This window comes from Apus apus, chromosome 4, assembly GCF_020740795.1.
Source record: "Apus apus isolate bApuApu2 chromosome 4, bApuApu2.pri.cur, whole genome shotgun sequence".
In the NCBI taxonomy this organism is placed as follows: Eukaryota; Metazoa; Chordata; class Aves; order Apodiformes; family Apodidae; genus Apus; species Apus apus.
Window position 1 is genome coordinate 95878474 of NC_067285.1, and position 14665 is coordinate 95893138.

Here is a 14665-nt window from a genome sequence, read left to right on the forward strand (position 1 = left end):
AAACAGCATGTCCTCATGGCCTACATGACAAGTACCCTCAGACTTTAATGACTGCATCCATCACATGATTCCTAACTCACATCAGCCCTGAAACTTCTAGACTGGATTAAAAACTAGCATTCACCTTTGCTTTGTTATCTCTCTCCTTCCACCTCATGTGACAATTTGGCTGTACTTAGATTTAACTTCAAGTCTTAACTCATTGTTACCAATCTCACCTGAGACCTGGGCCAATATTCTTCACATGAGGATATTATTGTGTTTGGACTGTGAATTTCCTGCATCAGAACAATGAAAACAGTTCAATTTGCAAAGAACACTTCACAAGCTGGCTAGCATTTAAACAGTTTTTAAAAGGCAGGAGCATTTTCATAGGCACATAAATAATGAATTAATTGAAAAACAAGATAAACAACAATATTGCTAGTGTTAACTGTAAACTGCAAAAAATTTACTTAATAAGACATGATGAAAGTATAGGTGAGAGAAGGAGAAGTTAGATTACAATATAATGTGAAACCAGCTAATAAACTTTTGCAGATCCCTGCAGACAAAGGGCAAAACTCAACCCCTATTTCATAGCTGCATTCCTCAAGGTAGCTGGAGGAACGAGCTGCAAACAGAGATTCAAACATGATTTTGAAAAAGTTATGACTGCATGATATATTTAAATTTTCTCCGTGCTGTGAAGATAATCCCATGCAGGAAGTAAGCCTACTTTACTGCTTCACCGTCCTAATATCCAGTGAGAGAAGATGGATTTTTTTATATATATATAATTTGATGCATTTATGTTGGTAGCTGGTATCTGTTTTCACCAAGTTTACCTGTAAGCTGACAGTATGAAGTTACGCAGAAGCAGAATTTTACCAAAATTTATCATTTTGAGCTCTGAATTTTGAAGCAGTCCAGAATATAGACACCCAGGTCATAATTTTAGGATGAAACACATTTGATTCATGAGAGATAGAGCAAGGCATCTGAAAGAAAAATACAAAACAACAATACAAATCATGTTTTTCTTTGAATGAATAGCAGAAAATTATTAACCTGAAAAATTAACCACTTGGTTGAAAGTGCAGATGTGTTTTAAAAGCCTAAATACTCACCAATTCCATTTATCCTCTCAAAATAAGGAAAGAATTTTCCTTGTCAACATGTAAATTAAATCAAGAATAAACCACTTTTTCAGGCCACTGTTAGATCTGTATTTCCATTAAAGCTCCAAGGTAAAACTGTTCACCAAAAGTTGATTCAGAAGTAAAAAACTTTCTGAATATGTGAAGCTGGGAAGATGACATAAACATCAGTCTCACAACTGAGGTCATCACATCACACAGAATTCCAAACCCAGACAGCTCCTTAAACCCAGGCATGCTGTAAAAAGCATTATGGAGCAGTGAAAGGACTGTCCAAACAGATACACATGCCCACACGAAGGTTAATACACATCAGGAAATTAAATTTGCTTGGAACTCTGACATTTGTAATAACTAATCAATGACTTTTGTGTTAGTTGCCTACTTCGTCAGTACAAGATTGAACACTTTTTTGTTTGAAATGGTTTTGTACGGCATTCTGCTTTGTGTCACTACAGGTTGACCGACTCTGCCACCTTAGCAAATGTACTTCATCACAACACTTGAAATGCCTGACAAACAAACCAGGCTGCAACACCTATAAAATCTGAGCAGGGTAAAGGAACAACAGGACCGCTCACTTTATTCCCTCAAATGAAAGTAGATGCTGTGTAAGAAACTGCATTGACATCCAGAGGCAGATCTACAGTTGCCTGGTCTGTATGCTGAGGTACTTGTTCACTCCATCCTGCAAATAAAGAATTGCATAGAATTATAACAGTGTGAGAATTTTCAAATTCTTGCTTTCAAAGGCAAGCACAGAAACACTTTTTACCAAGACCAAAATATGCGTACATTAAAATATCAGATATATGATTTCCTATCCTAATATTTTTCATGTTAAAACCCAAGAATGTTGCTGAGTCTCTCACATTTTTTGGGCATTTTCAATTACGTTTTTTAAGACACTAAATTCCATCACTATGAATTATTCATCTGCCCTTCCCCAACTTCCACAAAGTAAAATTGTTGGCAGTGAGAGAACTGAAATGGAATGCGAAGCACATCTAATTGAGAACAAACAGAAAATAAAAAAAGAACAAGAAGTAATTTAAGACATTCTAATAACAGATTATTGGAAATTAAAGGGAACAAAGGAAGCTAACAAGACACAAACTAACCATTTGTGTCTTTGGTTGTGTGTGTCTATCTGTAGGGTGCTGCATGAAACATAATTATACAGGTAAAATTCAGCAACTACATGCACGTACAGAAGTATCATGTAAAGCTGTCTTGGATAAACACCAAAAAACCCCAAGTTTGAAGTCACTGCTGTCACGTTTGCCGTGTGTAGTGAACACAACAATGTGGATCTCAGGATCACATCCCATTTCACAGCACAGATCCTGGCTGGATCAACTCTGAACAGATTTATGTACAAAGGCACTTCAGTTAAAAGCAAAGAAGTTTTAAGGTCTGAATGATCACAGATGGGGGACAACATGACAGCAAATAAAACTAAAAGATGAAGAATGATAAAGATTCACATGCATAGGTTTGAAATGTGTGTCATCTTCAGATAAAGACCTGCAGATCATTAAGGCCAAGACTGTAGAAACTTCCACTCCATGTACCTACAAAGCAGCTTAAAAAACCCAGTATTTTTCTTTCCCACCCCACAGCACAACAGTAGAAACAGCACAGAAAGATGACAGCACATAGATTTGAAAGTTATACTTCACCTTACTTAACACTGACTCCTCTCTCCTGAATTATGCAGCAAAATTTACACATTCTGAGTAAAACTGCAAACTAATGCAGGATCTGGTAAAACACACATGAAAATTAAGAGAACCGAGACTAGAATACAAAGGCATGGAAAAGACGGAAAAGATGACAGTAAACTTCAGAGAATCAAAACTTCCTCAACTTACTTCTACTTAGTTAACACAATTTATGTTGATATTCAGTACAAAAGTCTTTTAAAATAAATAATGTGGATTGTAACTCTATATGCTTTTGGCCTCACACTATGTGATACTGGATACCATAAAGAAATCTCCTTTATGCACACACTAATTGAACACAAAGATCTTCTCTACCCTTCCCATGTCACTCCAATTTAAAGAGGGCACTGTGAAAGGTAAACTACCTGTTCCAGTTCTGCAATTCTGAATGTTCTGAAATAGCACATATTGTATGTAATCCTCCAAATAAGTATTTTCCTGTAGCCAAATAATTTCATGTCATGCTCCTTTTAATCCCCTAATCTGGATTTTAATAGGATCTATTGTTGAAACTATCTATATAGCTAATTACCAAGGTTTAGATTAATATATTTTTTAAATCCATAGTTCTTCATCATCACAAGCATCATCCCACAGTTTCTTCCAACCATACCAACACTGAATTTAAGCAGGTGACCATTCTCTTTGACAAAACCTCAGACCTAATTTCTATTCTGCTCAAAAAGAATATTTAGCATTCGAGAAACAGATTCCAAGAGTCTTCAAAATAATTTTGAAATGTCATCTGCTCATACTGTCACTGTTTCAAACAGAAGAAGCTCTATCAGTGTTGAGTTTCTGGCTATGTCTTATTAACAACAGCATTCACCTTTGCAGATGTTTCAATAAAAACCTGTGATGCTTTCTTATAGTCAAATGATCTGGTTTTTCCAATTAAATCTCTCTCTTGCTCTTGCCACACCTTCCTAACAACCACTTCTGGCTCCTCTACAGTCTATTATGTATAGTAGTGCTAGCAGTTCTTGTCTTATTTTGAAACAAAACTAGTACTGGTATGTTTCTGCCATTCCAAATTCTCCTCTGTTGTGTCCACTTCCCATCTTAGAAACTTTTTTCAAGTGACTGAATCTGTTGTGTTTGCAAACTAAAAGACTGAGTAATTTCTAGTTGTTCCTATGGCCTTACTTGAGTATTCTGTCAAAGTATTAAATAAGCTAACTTGCTTAATTTCCAGTTCTAATTACTAACCAATGCAAAGAGTATCAGTCAGTCTGCTGCTCAAACCAGGATGAAAATAAATCAGGTATACTAGTTGCAATAATAAAGTTGCTAAAGTTAAACAACTAAACACAGTCCATTTTTTCTTATTTAATAAATAATATAAGAGTGAACCACTTGGGTTTTTCTGTTTGGGTTTTGGTTTTTTGTTGTTGTTGTTGGTTTGTTTTGTTTTTGTTTTTTACATTATTGGAAAAAACAGTTACTTATCTAACTCCAGCAACAATACAAGAAAGCAATGAAACCAATTTGGATTTTTGGGTGGATATTCCATATGGTGTATAAGTGGAGTCCAGTGTGCACAGCCTCACAACTACTGATGACTTTCTCCACTCCTGGAGTTGATCTTCTTTTGTGTTGTTCTGGTTCCACAGATGACCTCACTGTTCATTCACAAAATAAAATAAAAATAATTTCATATTCCTTGTTTAACATTTAAAAGAATCCACAAAAAACATGGCAAGTTGCAACACTTGATCACACCATAACTGGTTTTATCATACTATCATACAGATGTTAGTTTGTCACATCAACAGTAACATGGCATTTTATCTTTAGCCTTGTAGAAAAAAATTAAACCCAATAGTATATGCACATACACACACAGTACACTTGACAAAAACACTTTTATGTGGTTTACATTTCACTTTTATTTAATCCTCAAAACTGCCCATATTGCAGGGTTTTTCTTGATGAAATATGGAACTGAGCAATTAATTCTACAAAATTATGGTAAAAACTTGCTCATATTTTCTACCTTATTGCTAAGAAACTTTACAGGTGCACAGTTTGTAAAAATAACCCTTTTAAGACTGAATGTATACACATGCTACAGAATTTTTAAAAAAATGCCATTAGCATAGCACCTCCAGATAGGGCAAATGCAGTGCTGAACACAGAACATTTACAAAGTTAGAATTGCTCATTCATTTTACAGCTTCTAAAGGGAAGAAATTGTTCAGTCCTAAAAGGGTTAAGTAGGAACCCTAATATACTTCTTTTTCTAACAAAGCTGCCACTCAATCCCACAGTACAGTGCTTGAAAACAAAGTCAAAAGTCTGGCACAGGAAAGTATACACATTTGTTCAGTACTCATAAACACAGCTGCTTTTGAAAGAAAGTAAATAATATGGTTAATAATTGAAGAGTGTCATAGTTCCAAGATGGACACCTCTATGGAGTCATTTAATCTGCAAGTGGGTAGCTTACTTCCAATGGATAATTTGTTTCACTTGGCATTCATATTTTGCGTATGGGGAATTCACTGATTTATGTCTTCAGTTCATGTCTTTTCAGGTAACCATTCTGATCTTTTAAGTCTGTGCAATTAAAAGTAGTACAGAATACCATTATTAACACAGTTGTGGGATGCCCTCAGGACAAATGATTAGGAAGAACAGCAGCAGCAGATTATTAAAGACTACACTAGTGTTGAATTCTGAAATGCAGCTCCAAACAAAAGAAAACAAGACAAGGCATAGCTATATTTGAAAACTCAATTTGCTTTTTCTTCCTATAGTTGGAACTATAACAACATTCTGAACACAGACTCAATTTGTATATAGAATTAACAGCAGACTTAACAGCTAGACTTGAACAGTAATAGTAGTTTCATACTGAAACATCTAAAAGTAGCTTCATAAAAATCTTGAGATATTGTTAATACAATGAAAATTGATTAACAGCTCACAAGGCCAATAAACGTAACAAAATCACCCCATAGGAAAAAATTCAGGAAGGTAATATATCTGAACAACTGGACATCTTTACAACAGTAAGGACCTGGAAGACCATTTCTGTACTACAAAATAATTACTAGCAACAATGGAGCCACAAGCCCAAAGGAAAAATCAGGTTTAAAATGGTCTTGTAAGCAGAACTTAGTCTCTTTTTTTCCACCCACTTGGTTGTAGTGTGTAGTACAGTAGAAATTAGGGTAAATCATTAGGTTCTTTACAAAGTCAAGGAATACTATAACTATTGGGCAAAATTATTGCAAGTAAAGAAACTGAATATAAAAAGTATTGCATTTATATGTAAAAAATTTAAAATAATCAGTATAAAATCAGGTGTCAAGTTATGAAAACATATTTTAAATAGTCTTTGTAGGTTAAAAGGCTTGTTATGGTTTCCCCACTGTGTGTATATCACAGTTTGTTCTTGAATGAGCTCTGACTCTGATACCTGTATCTTGCTTATTTTCTCAGTCTAATTAGTGATGAAAATCTGTGGCTCTTGAATGAAGCCATACTGCAAGATACTTACGTGCTTCTAACAAAAACACTGTGAAATGATTCCTGCCACAACACAATTCAAATGAAATTTTATAGCACATACAAAGGTAAACAGATTTGCAAGTAAATGCCAGTAAACAGATTAAAACAGGTAAGGCCACAATGAATTCTGTTCTTGGTCACTGAAGCAGAGCTGAGGCAGTATTCACTAGTGCTAAGAACCAACATTGTGACTATGCCATGGGAACACGTTTTGTAATACAGAACAGCAAATATGAAGGCCTGTGGTAGAATACAAGCACATTTTAAAAGGACAGTGGCACTGATTTTACTATTAGCTAAGTATGTTCTATAACCAATCTCTTCCTTTAACCACATTGCTTTCACACATAAAATGGAGCACTAAAGCAAACAAGTAGAATGGAGCGTCAGAGTACACATTAATGGTGTAGTGACAAAGCTTTAAAATGGTGGTGGGTGTTGAAACTGGAATAAGTGGTCAGAAATAAAAACCCTATGGAAATGGTCAAGAGATAAGCTTCTAAGCAATGCACTGTAGGAAGCCACAGGTTGACACACAGTTGTGTACAGTTGTGGCTTTTGCTTCAGGGTATAGAAAAGGCTGAACACACCACAAAATTTGTATTTTGGTTTTTAAAGAGGGAGATCACACTATTGAACTTGTCCTATAAGTCTATGCCTAGTTCTGTGACTACAAATGAACTACCAGGGTATACTCTCAAAGACAAATACAGGCAGGTCTACAAGAAGGGACAAAACATGGCAAAGTCAAAATGAAAAACAAATGTAACAACCAACAAAGTCGAAGTGCAAATGAGCCTTGAATTTATGATGGAGAGAAGACTTGAATGTTGCACAAGCTGTTGGCAGGGAAAGACAAACCCACAGGAAATAAGGATGGGACGAGTTGACATCTTCATAGTGCTTTTATGATTTTCTATTTGCCCATTTCTAAGTAATAAAATTTACTTCTAGTTATTAGGGTATGATCACTTCACAATGAAAGCACGTTCTCAATACAAGTGTTACACCGAAGTCTGGCCTAATTCACTGAACAGTATGAAGAAAAACATGCTGCTTGTGATTCTCAAGCGATGAAGGGCATCACCTACCAATCCCATTTGTAGCACATACTTCTCATGGTATTTTAGTTACATGCCAACAAGACAGAAGACATGCTGCCAAAAGAAGTTATTTGGAACATTCCACTTTTGAAATAAAACATTTAACTTACACTTAATACAAATTATGTACAAGATTAGAAAAACCTGAAAAGATCCTGAAACATTTTCAGATGCAGTATGACTGAGCAAGGAAGAGGGAGGATAACCCAGTAACAACCCTTCAAAAACACCAAAGTATGCCTGTGACACGAACAATCAGTAATATGACTGCTTGAGATGCCACTTAAAAAAAACTCATGTAATGTTAGAACGTCATGAATTATCACTATAAATACATATTTAAAAAAGGAAAACAGAAATAACTATTAACAATGACTGAAAACAGAGCACTAAAGTTAACATACATTGCATGTATTGCAGGCAAGGCAGAGGCATTTTTTAAAGCTTTTGCACAGACTTCATATAATCTTAAAAAAAATATGCTGGCCTTTACAAGGTTCTACTTGCTGAAATAAAAACAATTTCAGTTCATAAAAAGTCACAAGACTTCAGTTTAAAAAAAGGAACAGTTCCAGCCACAGACCAAAAATATATATATTTTTTTTAAACTGGAAGAGTATGGTAATTAGATTATACAAGCATGGTCAGGCTTGGAACCTGAATATACTTCAGAGCAAAAGCTCAGAGGAAAAAAAAATATAAACTATTTGGTAACAAAAGTGTACTATATGTTGTGATACAAAAAAGGTATGGTGAAAATGTACCTTTTATACTAAAGCTTATACAAGTTCCTTGGTCCATAAAAACTATGTTGTGTTCATGTTTTCTAGTTTGCTCAACATGTATCCCAGCCACAATTTTTTATTTCTTGCCCATTAAAAAAAACAGCTGAAAAATAGACTTTATTCAATAAAGTTCTTATGTTTTGGATGTTTGTTTGTTTGTTTTTTTATTGTGGCTTCTATATTTAAGATCAGCACTTGCAGGTAACAAGGTTCAAATAATATCACCTAAAATGGAAAGGTTTTTTCCCATGAAACCACAAAAATTGTTCCGTTCTCTTGAAAGTAGCACTTAAAGTCAGTTAAAGTCCAGACAAACAACAGTAGTTAGGAAACTACAGTTGCTGTAGATGATGTGACATTGGTTGGGTTTGTGCTGACATTTGTGTAACTTCCCTCGCTGTTTGTATTTGTTTCACTGGAAGCCATGAGGCTCGAGTTGGCTCTGAGGATTGCTCCAGCAGCACTGCAGTGTGGTCGTGGCCCTGGTTCCGGTGTGTATGTAAAGGTAAGGCTGGTGGAGTAAATTATGCCATCGTTACGGACCAAAGTTACTGGAACCTGGACTGGCTGACGGACCCACCTCCAACCCTCTCGAAATGCAGAAATGTCTGGAACAACACACAGCATGCTCTCTGCGCACCTGAAAAAGAGTAAAGTCAACTCAGCATAATAAAACTTACAGAGCAGAATAGTTCAGTTGGAAGGGACCTTCAATGATCACCTAGTCCAACTGCCTGACCGCTTCAGGAATGAACAAAGATAAAGCATATTATTAAGGGCACCATTCAAATACCTCTTAAACACGGACAGGCATGTGGCATCGACTGCCTCTCTAGGAAGCCTGCTCAGTGTTTGACTGCCCTCTTGGTAAAGAAGTGTTTCCTAATGTCAAGTCTGAACCTCCCCTGGTGCAGTTTTTAATCATTCCATGTCCTGGCACACGACACCAGAGAGAAGAGATCAGCATCTCCCTCTCTACTTCCCCTCCTCGAGAAGCCCTAGAGAGCAATGAAGTTGCCCCTCAGCCTCTTTTTCTCCAAACTAGACAAACTCATCAAGTTCTCAGCTGCTCCCCCAGGACTTTTTCAGCCCTTCACCAGCTTTGTTGCCCTGCTGTAGACACAGAACCTTAACATCCTTCTTAAATTGTGGGGCCCAGAACTACATGCAATACTCATGGTAAGGCTACACCAATGCTAAATATAGTGGACCAATCAACTCTTTTGACTAGCTGGATGGGGTTTGCCCTCTTGGCTGCCAAGATGTACTGAGTCTGCTGTCAACCAACACTCCGAGATCCCTTTCTGCAGGGCAGAAAAAACACACTTGAGTGTATAGACAAGTATACACTCTTCAAAGCATCTGGTACAATGTAATAATTATAAAAGTAGCAGGAAATAGTGTACCTGTACATGGTTTCAGCTTCCACATCCCCAAACCAGACACGTAAATTTGGAGTGAAGTTCTGTCCTGTAAGTTCCAACATTGCTACATCCCCACCACCATTCAACTGGGAAGAGAGTGTATAAAAGACAAAGAAGAAAAGCCACCAAAAAAGAAGTATTAAAAAACAAACACCCACTCTCAGACAGAAAAAAAAAATTTCTTCACGTGTGTACAAAAAATGTGAACAGTTCTGTTTTATCAGCTGGATAAAACTGAAAGAAACACACTTATGCAACTCAACTCTAAGAAGCAACACATCTAAAAGATACTGCCAAATAATTTGATACCTTAAAGGAACTTCTAATTTTTTATAATGGCCACTTAGAATAGAAGTCAACAAGGCTTTGCAAACAAAGAACATGTTAGGAGAACTTCAAGTTTTTCCACAACAGGATGCTTGTTTTCTTAATACGGTTTCAGTCTGGCCCTTTTTCATCTGTAACTGGCTCTTTTAAGAGTCAAAAATAATTTATAAATAATCAAACAGAAGCAAAATCCTAAGAATATCACTACCATAATATTTTAAGAAATCTTAAGTGTATAGAAAAATAGGAGTATTATTCCTGTGATGGACAGGCTCATGTATTCTGAAATGTAGGTAAGAAAAGTTATTGAAACAATTTTCCTATTCATAAAGCTAGTAAGAAAGTTTTCCTACAGTATTCCACAAAGGTACCATGAAGGTTAAATCAGTATTACAAAACAATCTCATGTAAAAGAGTTTATTAACTTACTTGAAGACTTTCTACAACAGGCACAGGTGTCACTGGAGCATGGACTGGTCCCATCCCCTCATAAAATGTGTATTCTGCTTTATCTGTGCTAATGATTGTCCAAGAAGCTCCATCATTAATCATTTCTTTATTTGGTTCTTTTGGGCATGGAGTGGCCTTAGAAACAAAGAAGTTTTAGATTTCAATTGTAGATTCATTTGCCAAATTACAGAGCTAAAGAACAATTCAGGCAGTAAGAATGACTTATTTAAAAAAAAAAAAGTATCCTTGTGTTTTTCCTCTAACAGAGTGACCTAGAGAAACATTCACACAGTTCAGCAAAACTAGTAGAAAACTGAAACTTGTGACAACACTGTAACTCTCACCTATGACACTGTCACCTCTCCAGCTTTGTTTATTATTGGGTTTTATTTTATTTTAGCCTTTAAGGTTTTAATATTATTCAACAGCCAACAAAATACAGCAACTAGAAGCAGCTACTTTAAGGTAGATATGGTTTTATCAATGCAAAGTGACTAAAACAGGTACAGACCAAAGTGGAATACTTTTTATTACTTATGTTTTACATCTGGCCAAGGTTTTCAAATCATTTTTAGATAGTTCTTCACCATCCACAAAATGATGGAAAACGCAAGCTTGTATTTCAGTGTTTGTGCAAAAACATGGGAGAGAAGTTGAAATGACAATCTCATAAATTAGTCAGAAACTTTCACTGTCTCCTCATTAACATTACTAAATAAGTATGCATACATAAATAGAAAATGCACTGATAACTATTTTTTATGCCAATAAAAACCTCTAAACAAGTTCATCATCTAGTAACCAATATGGAAATTGTGTACAGGTTAAACACAGGCACAGAAAAAAATGGGATGCAAAATTTCTACTTTTATTACCTAAATTTTGTTATCTTCCATTAAGTTGTAAGGATATCTAGGATATCTAGGTATGTCACCATAACCTTCACTCTTCAAAACTGATAAACTTACATTAGCTTGAATTTACCAGTTCAGAGGAAAAGTTAAGATCAAAACTGCATTCTCATGTGGACTCCTCATTCTGATATTATCATGTAAAAAACCACTAAAAATAGCTTGCAAGGCAAGTGTGCAACAAGGATAGTAACTACAGACCTTGCCAAGGTCAAGACTCAACTGATATTTTTATTAGAAATATATGGATCTTCTGAATTACTAGCTCAACTTCAAAAAAGAAACTTCTGTAAACTACTTAGATGCATGACATTTTTTCTACAGGTTGACTATTCCCCTTGGCATGGGCTAACATAATTCTACTTATTACAAATAAAAACATGGATCTAAAAAATTAATAACCCTGTACAAAATCCTTGACTGGCTTCTTCAGATCTGCTAAACCCCTGCCACAAAGTGGAAGACAAATGCCATAGAATTTTTTCTGAAATGTCAGGAACACATTACGCTCTCTGTCACAGAAATCCTTGGGAGATCATCATTCCTCTTCTAGAGAAGCATTTCTTCTTGTCACTTCCAAATACACCAGTATACCTCCAGGCCCTCTCCCCCCTCCCCTTCCCTTTCCTAACTGAACTTTCTCAACAGGTGGTACTGAAAGACTGAAATACCATGTTTAATACCTCATATATTGACTGGCTTCATGTGGATACAGGATGGGAATCAAATGTGTAACAGTAATGGATGAAGAACAGTACTCCCCAGGAACTGATAAACACACGGACCCAGACAAAAGGAATTCAAGCAATATATTTGAATTTAAAAAAACAACAACAAAAGAAAAAAACCTAAACAAAAGACCAAACACCACTAACTCATCCCTCTGCAAAAAACCTCAGGAAAGCTCTATATTAAGGGATATTAAAGAAACAAAATTATAATGGATTAGAAAAAGTTGTATTTTGTTGTTGTTGTTGTTTTTTAATAGAAAGCTAATAAAAGAAAAGCAGAAAGCAAAAAGCAAAGGGTAGAACTTAAAGAGTTATTCTCCCTTCAATAAGCACAAATGCCAACAGTGCAGTCTCCTCCCCAAGACTGGTGTTGCCATCAGTTTTATGCAGCATCCTCACCAGTGAGCTGGTTAAGTAAATTTTTCAAACTTCTGCATGATCTTAATATTTTCAATTATTTAAATTCTGTTACAATTGCATGGATTTTATGTCCAGAAGGATATAAAAATGAACATAGAGGGCAAAAAAATCCCTAGCTCAATGTGCAGTGGCAGCTGCAAGTAGCAACAGAACATTGGACACCATCAGAAAAAATATTGAGAACAAGATATCAGGTATTATTTTGCCAGTGTAAATCCTTTGTTCACTTGATTCTGGAATACTGTGTGCAGTTCTGGTCCTCCCATTTAACAAAGCCATGGTAAAAAAAGAGAACGTACAGTAGGGACAACTAAATTCACCAAGGAGCTGCTGACCTTTGAGAAGAAATTGAAAAGACTGTAACTGTCCAGTTTGGAGAGAAGAACATAAGATATTGATGCATAAAGTTGCTCACTACATTTTGCAAAACTGGAACTAGGAATCACTACCAAAAACTACTCATTCAAAACAAACACAGCAATAGTTTACTACACAGAGGAAAGAAAACCTCTTGAACTCTCTGCCACAGCATACTCCAGAAAAAGCGAGCATCAGTACATTAAAAAGGAATCAAAACTGATGGACCACACATCTACAAAATGATACTGAAAGACACAGCGAAGGATGCAGCCTTCAACAACCCTTAATACAAGAATTGTGGATACTGTTGGAGTACAATTGCATTGGACTGCGTGAAAGTGACCAGCTCTGCCTACTTCCTGTAAGCATCATCTATTGCTGCTGTTAGACATAGATACAGACTATGTTCTGATCCAGTAAGGCTTTACTTATATTCCTTCTTTATTCTTCAGAATACATGGACATATTTAAAGAGAGATATGGCTGGTACTTCAGCAACTGAATGTCAAGAGTTTTGTAGGGTCATGCTGACCTGCTTTTTACAGCTTTAAGCCCCTAAGGTCTCTATATTGGGCTATTTCCATTCATCCAAGAGAGACTTGTCAACCTAAAGTAAAGTTTTTGGGTTTTGTTTTTTTCTTACAGTGCCATAGTCTGTCTAAACTCCCTACTATAGGAACTGTATTCAACAGTAAATGCTTATGAGCACACAGGTGAAACATGCTACACATGACTGTTTCTCCAGTCTTGGTTTTCTGGTCCAAAAGAAAAACACAGATAAAAGGGGATTTCTCTCCTGCCACTGGTAGAAAGAGTTTATCTTCCATAGTGATTGTACATACCAAAGAGTGATAACAGCCTGCTAAGAGATGCCAGTCAGCACAAGTTAACAGATTTTATTAAAAAATTTTATTGTCCATTCTGAGCCACCAGTCATTAATATGTTTTCTGAAATACAAAGCTTCTTATATTCTCTTTCCATTGTTCCAATTCAGGATAGCAGTCAACTGAGCCTTTACTAATCCTTCTTGTTTTTTCCCTTATATTAAGGGAAATCTTAAAAAAAGTTAGCTTTCCCTTTTCCCACCTATACCTTCTTAACCAAGAAGCTATAGCTGTTCTCCTAAGGAAGTTCCCACTCTCCCCAGCCTGGCCATCTTCCTGGCACACACCCTTAACACCCTTAGCTATTTGAGCTGCCTAGAACGTTTTTAAAAATATGCAGTTCTTAGGCAGGCCCAAACTTGGTCACAGTCTTGTTAAGAACCACGCTGAAAATCTGCTAAAAGCATGCTAACATGCATATAAGACTAAAACCACAATTTGTTAGCATACTGTATAAGCTGTCAGAACAATTTTACACTATGCTACTTTTTTACAGCTCTCCCTAGGGGTTCAACCCCATTACAGTAAATTGCTGGGGTATTTTTCTCCACCTGCTGGAGAAACAAATATTTGAAAACTGAGACAGCTACATTCTTCACAGACAAATCAAATTTCTGTGGCTTTGCAAATTACTATGTTTATCCTCTTAGTCAAGAGCAAGATTGTGCAACTCTGCTAAATTCACAATTAAAAAAGTCTATCATGGACTGTACCACTTTCTATATGCTGTAATCTAGAAATGGACGCTCAAATAAGTGGTGCAACTCCATTGGCATATGTCAACACGTTAAGTCACAGTACCACGATTGCATGCACAAGTTCACAGTGTGTTTCCATCTCTTCAATTAGAGAAAAGGGAATTTTTGTCTAGACAGACGTGGAAGGTT

At 36.1% G+C, this 14665-nt stretch overlaps 1 protein-coding gene across 3 annotated transcripts in view; it reads right to left on the reverse strand.

Moving 5' to 3' along the window:
• Window positions 1-4578: 4578 nt before the first annotated feature.
• RBPJ (recombination signal binding protein for immunoglobulin kappa J region) overlaps window positions 4579-14665 on the reverse strand; it is a 150942-nt gene continuing 140855 nt past the window's right edge. For all 3 annotated transcript variants that reach the window (XM_051619990.1, XM_051619988.1, XM_051619989.1), the window contains exons 9-11: window positions 10451-10606; window positions 9677-9780; window positions 4579-8910 (exon numbers count right to left, since the gene is read on the reverse strand). In XM_051619990.1, coding sequence (XP_051475950.1) covers window positions 8595-8910; window positions 9677-9780; window positions 10451-10606 — 576 coding nt within the window. In that variant the 3' untranslated portion in view covers window positions 4579-8594. The remainder of the gene's footprint in view (window positions 8911-9676; window positions 9781-10450; window positions 10607-14665) is intronic.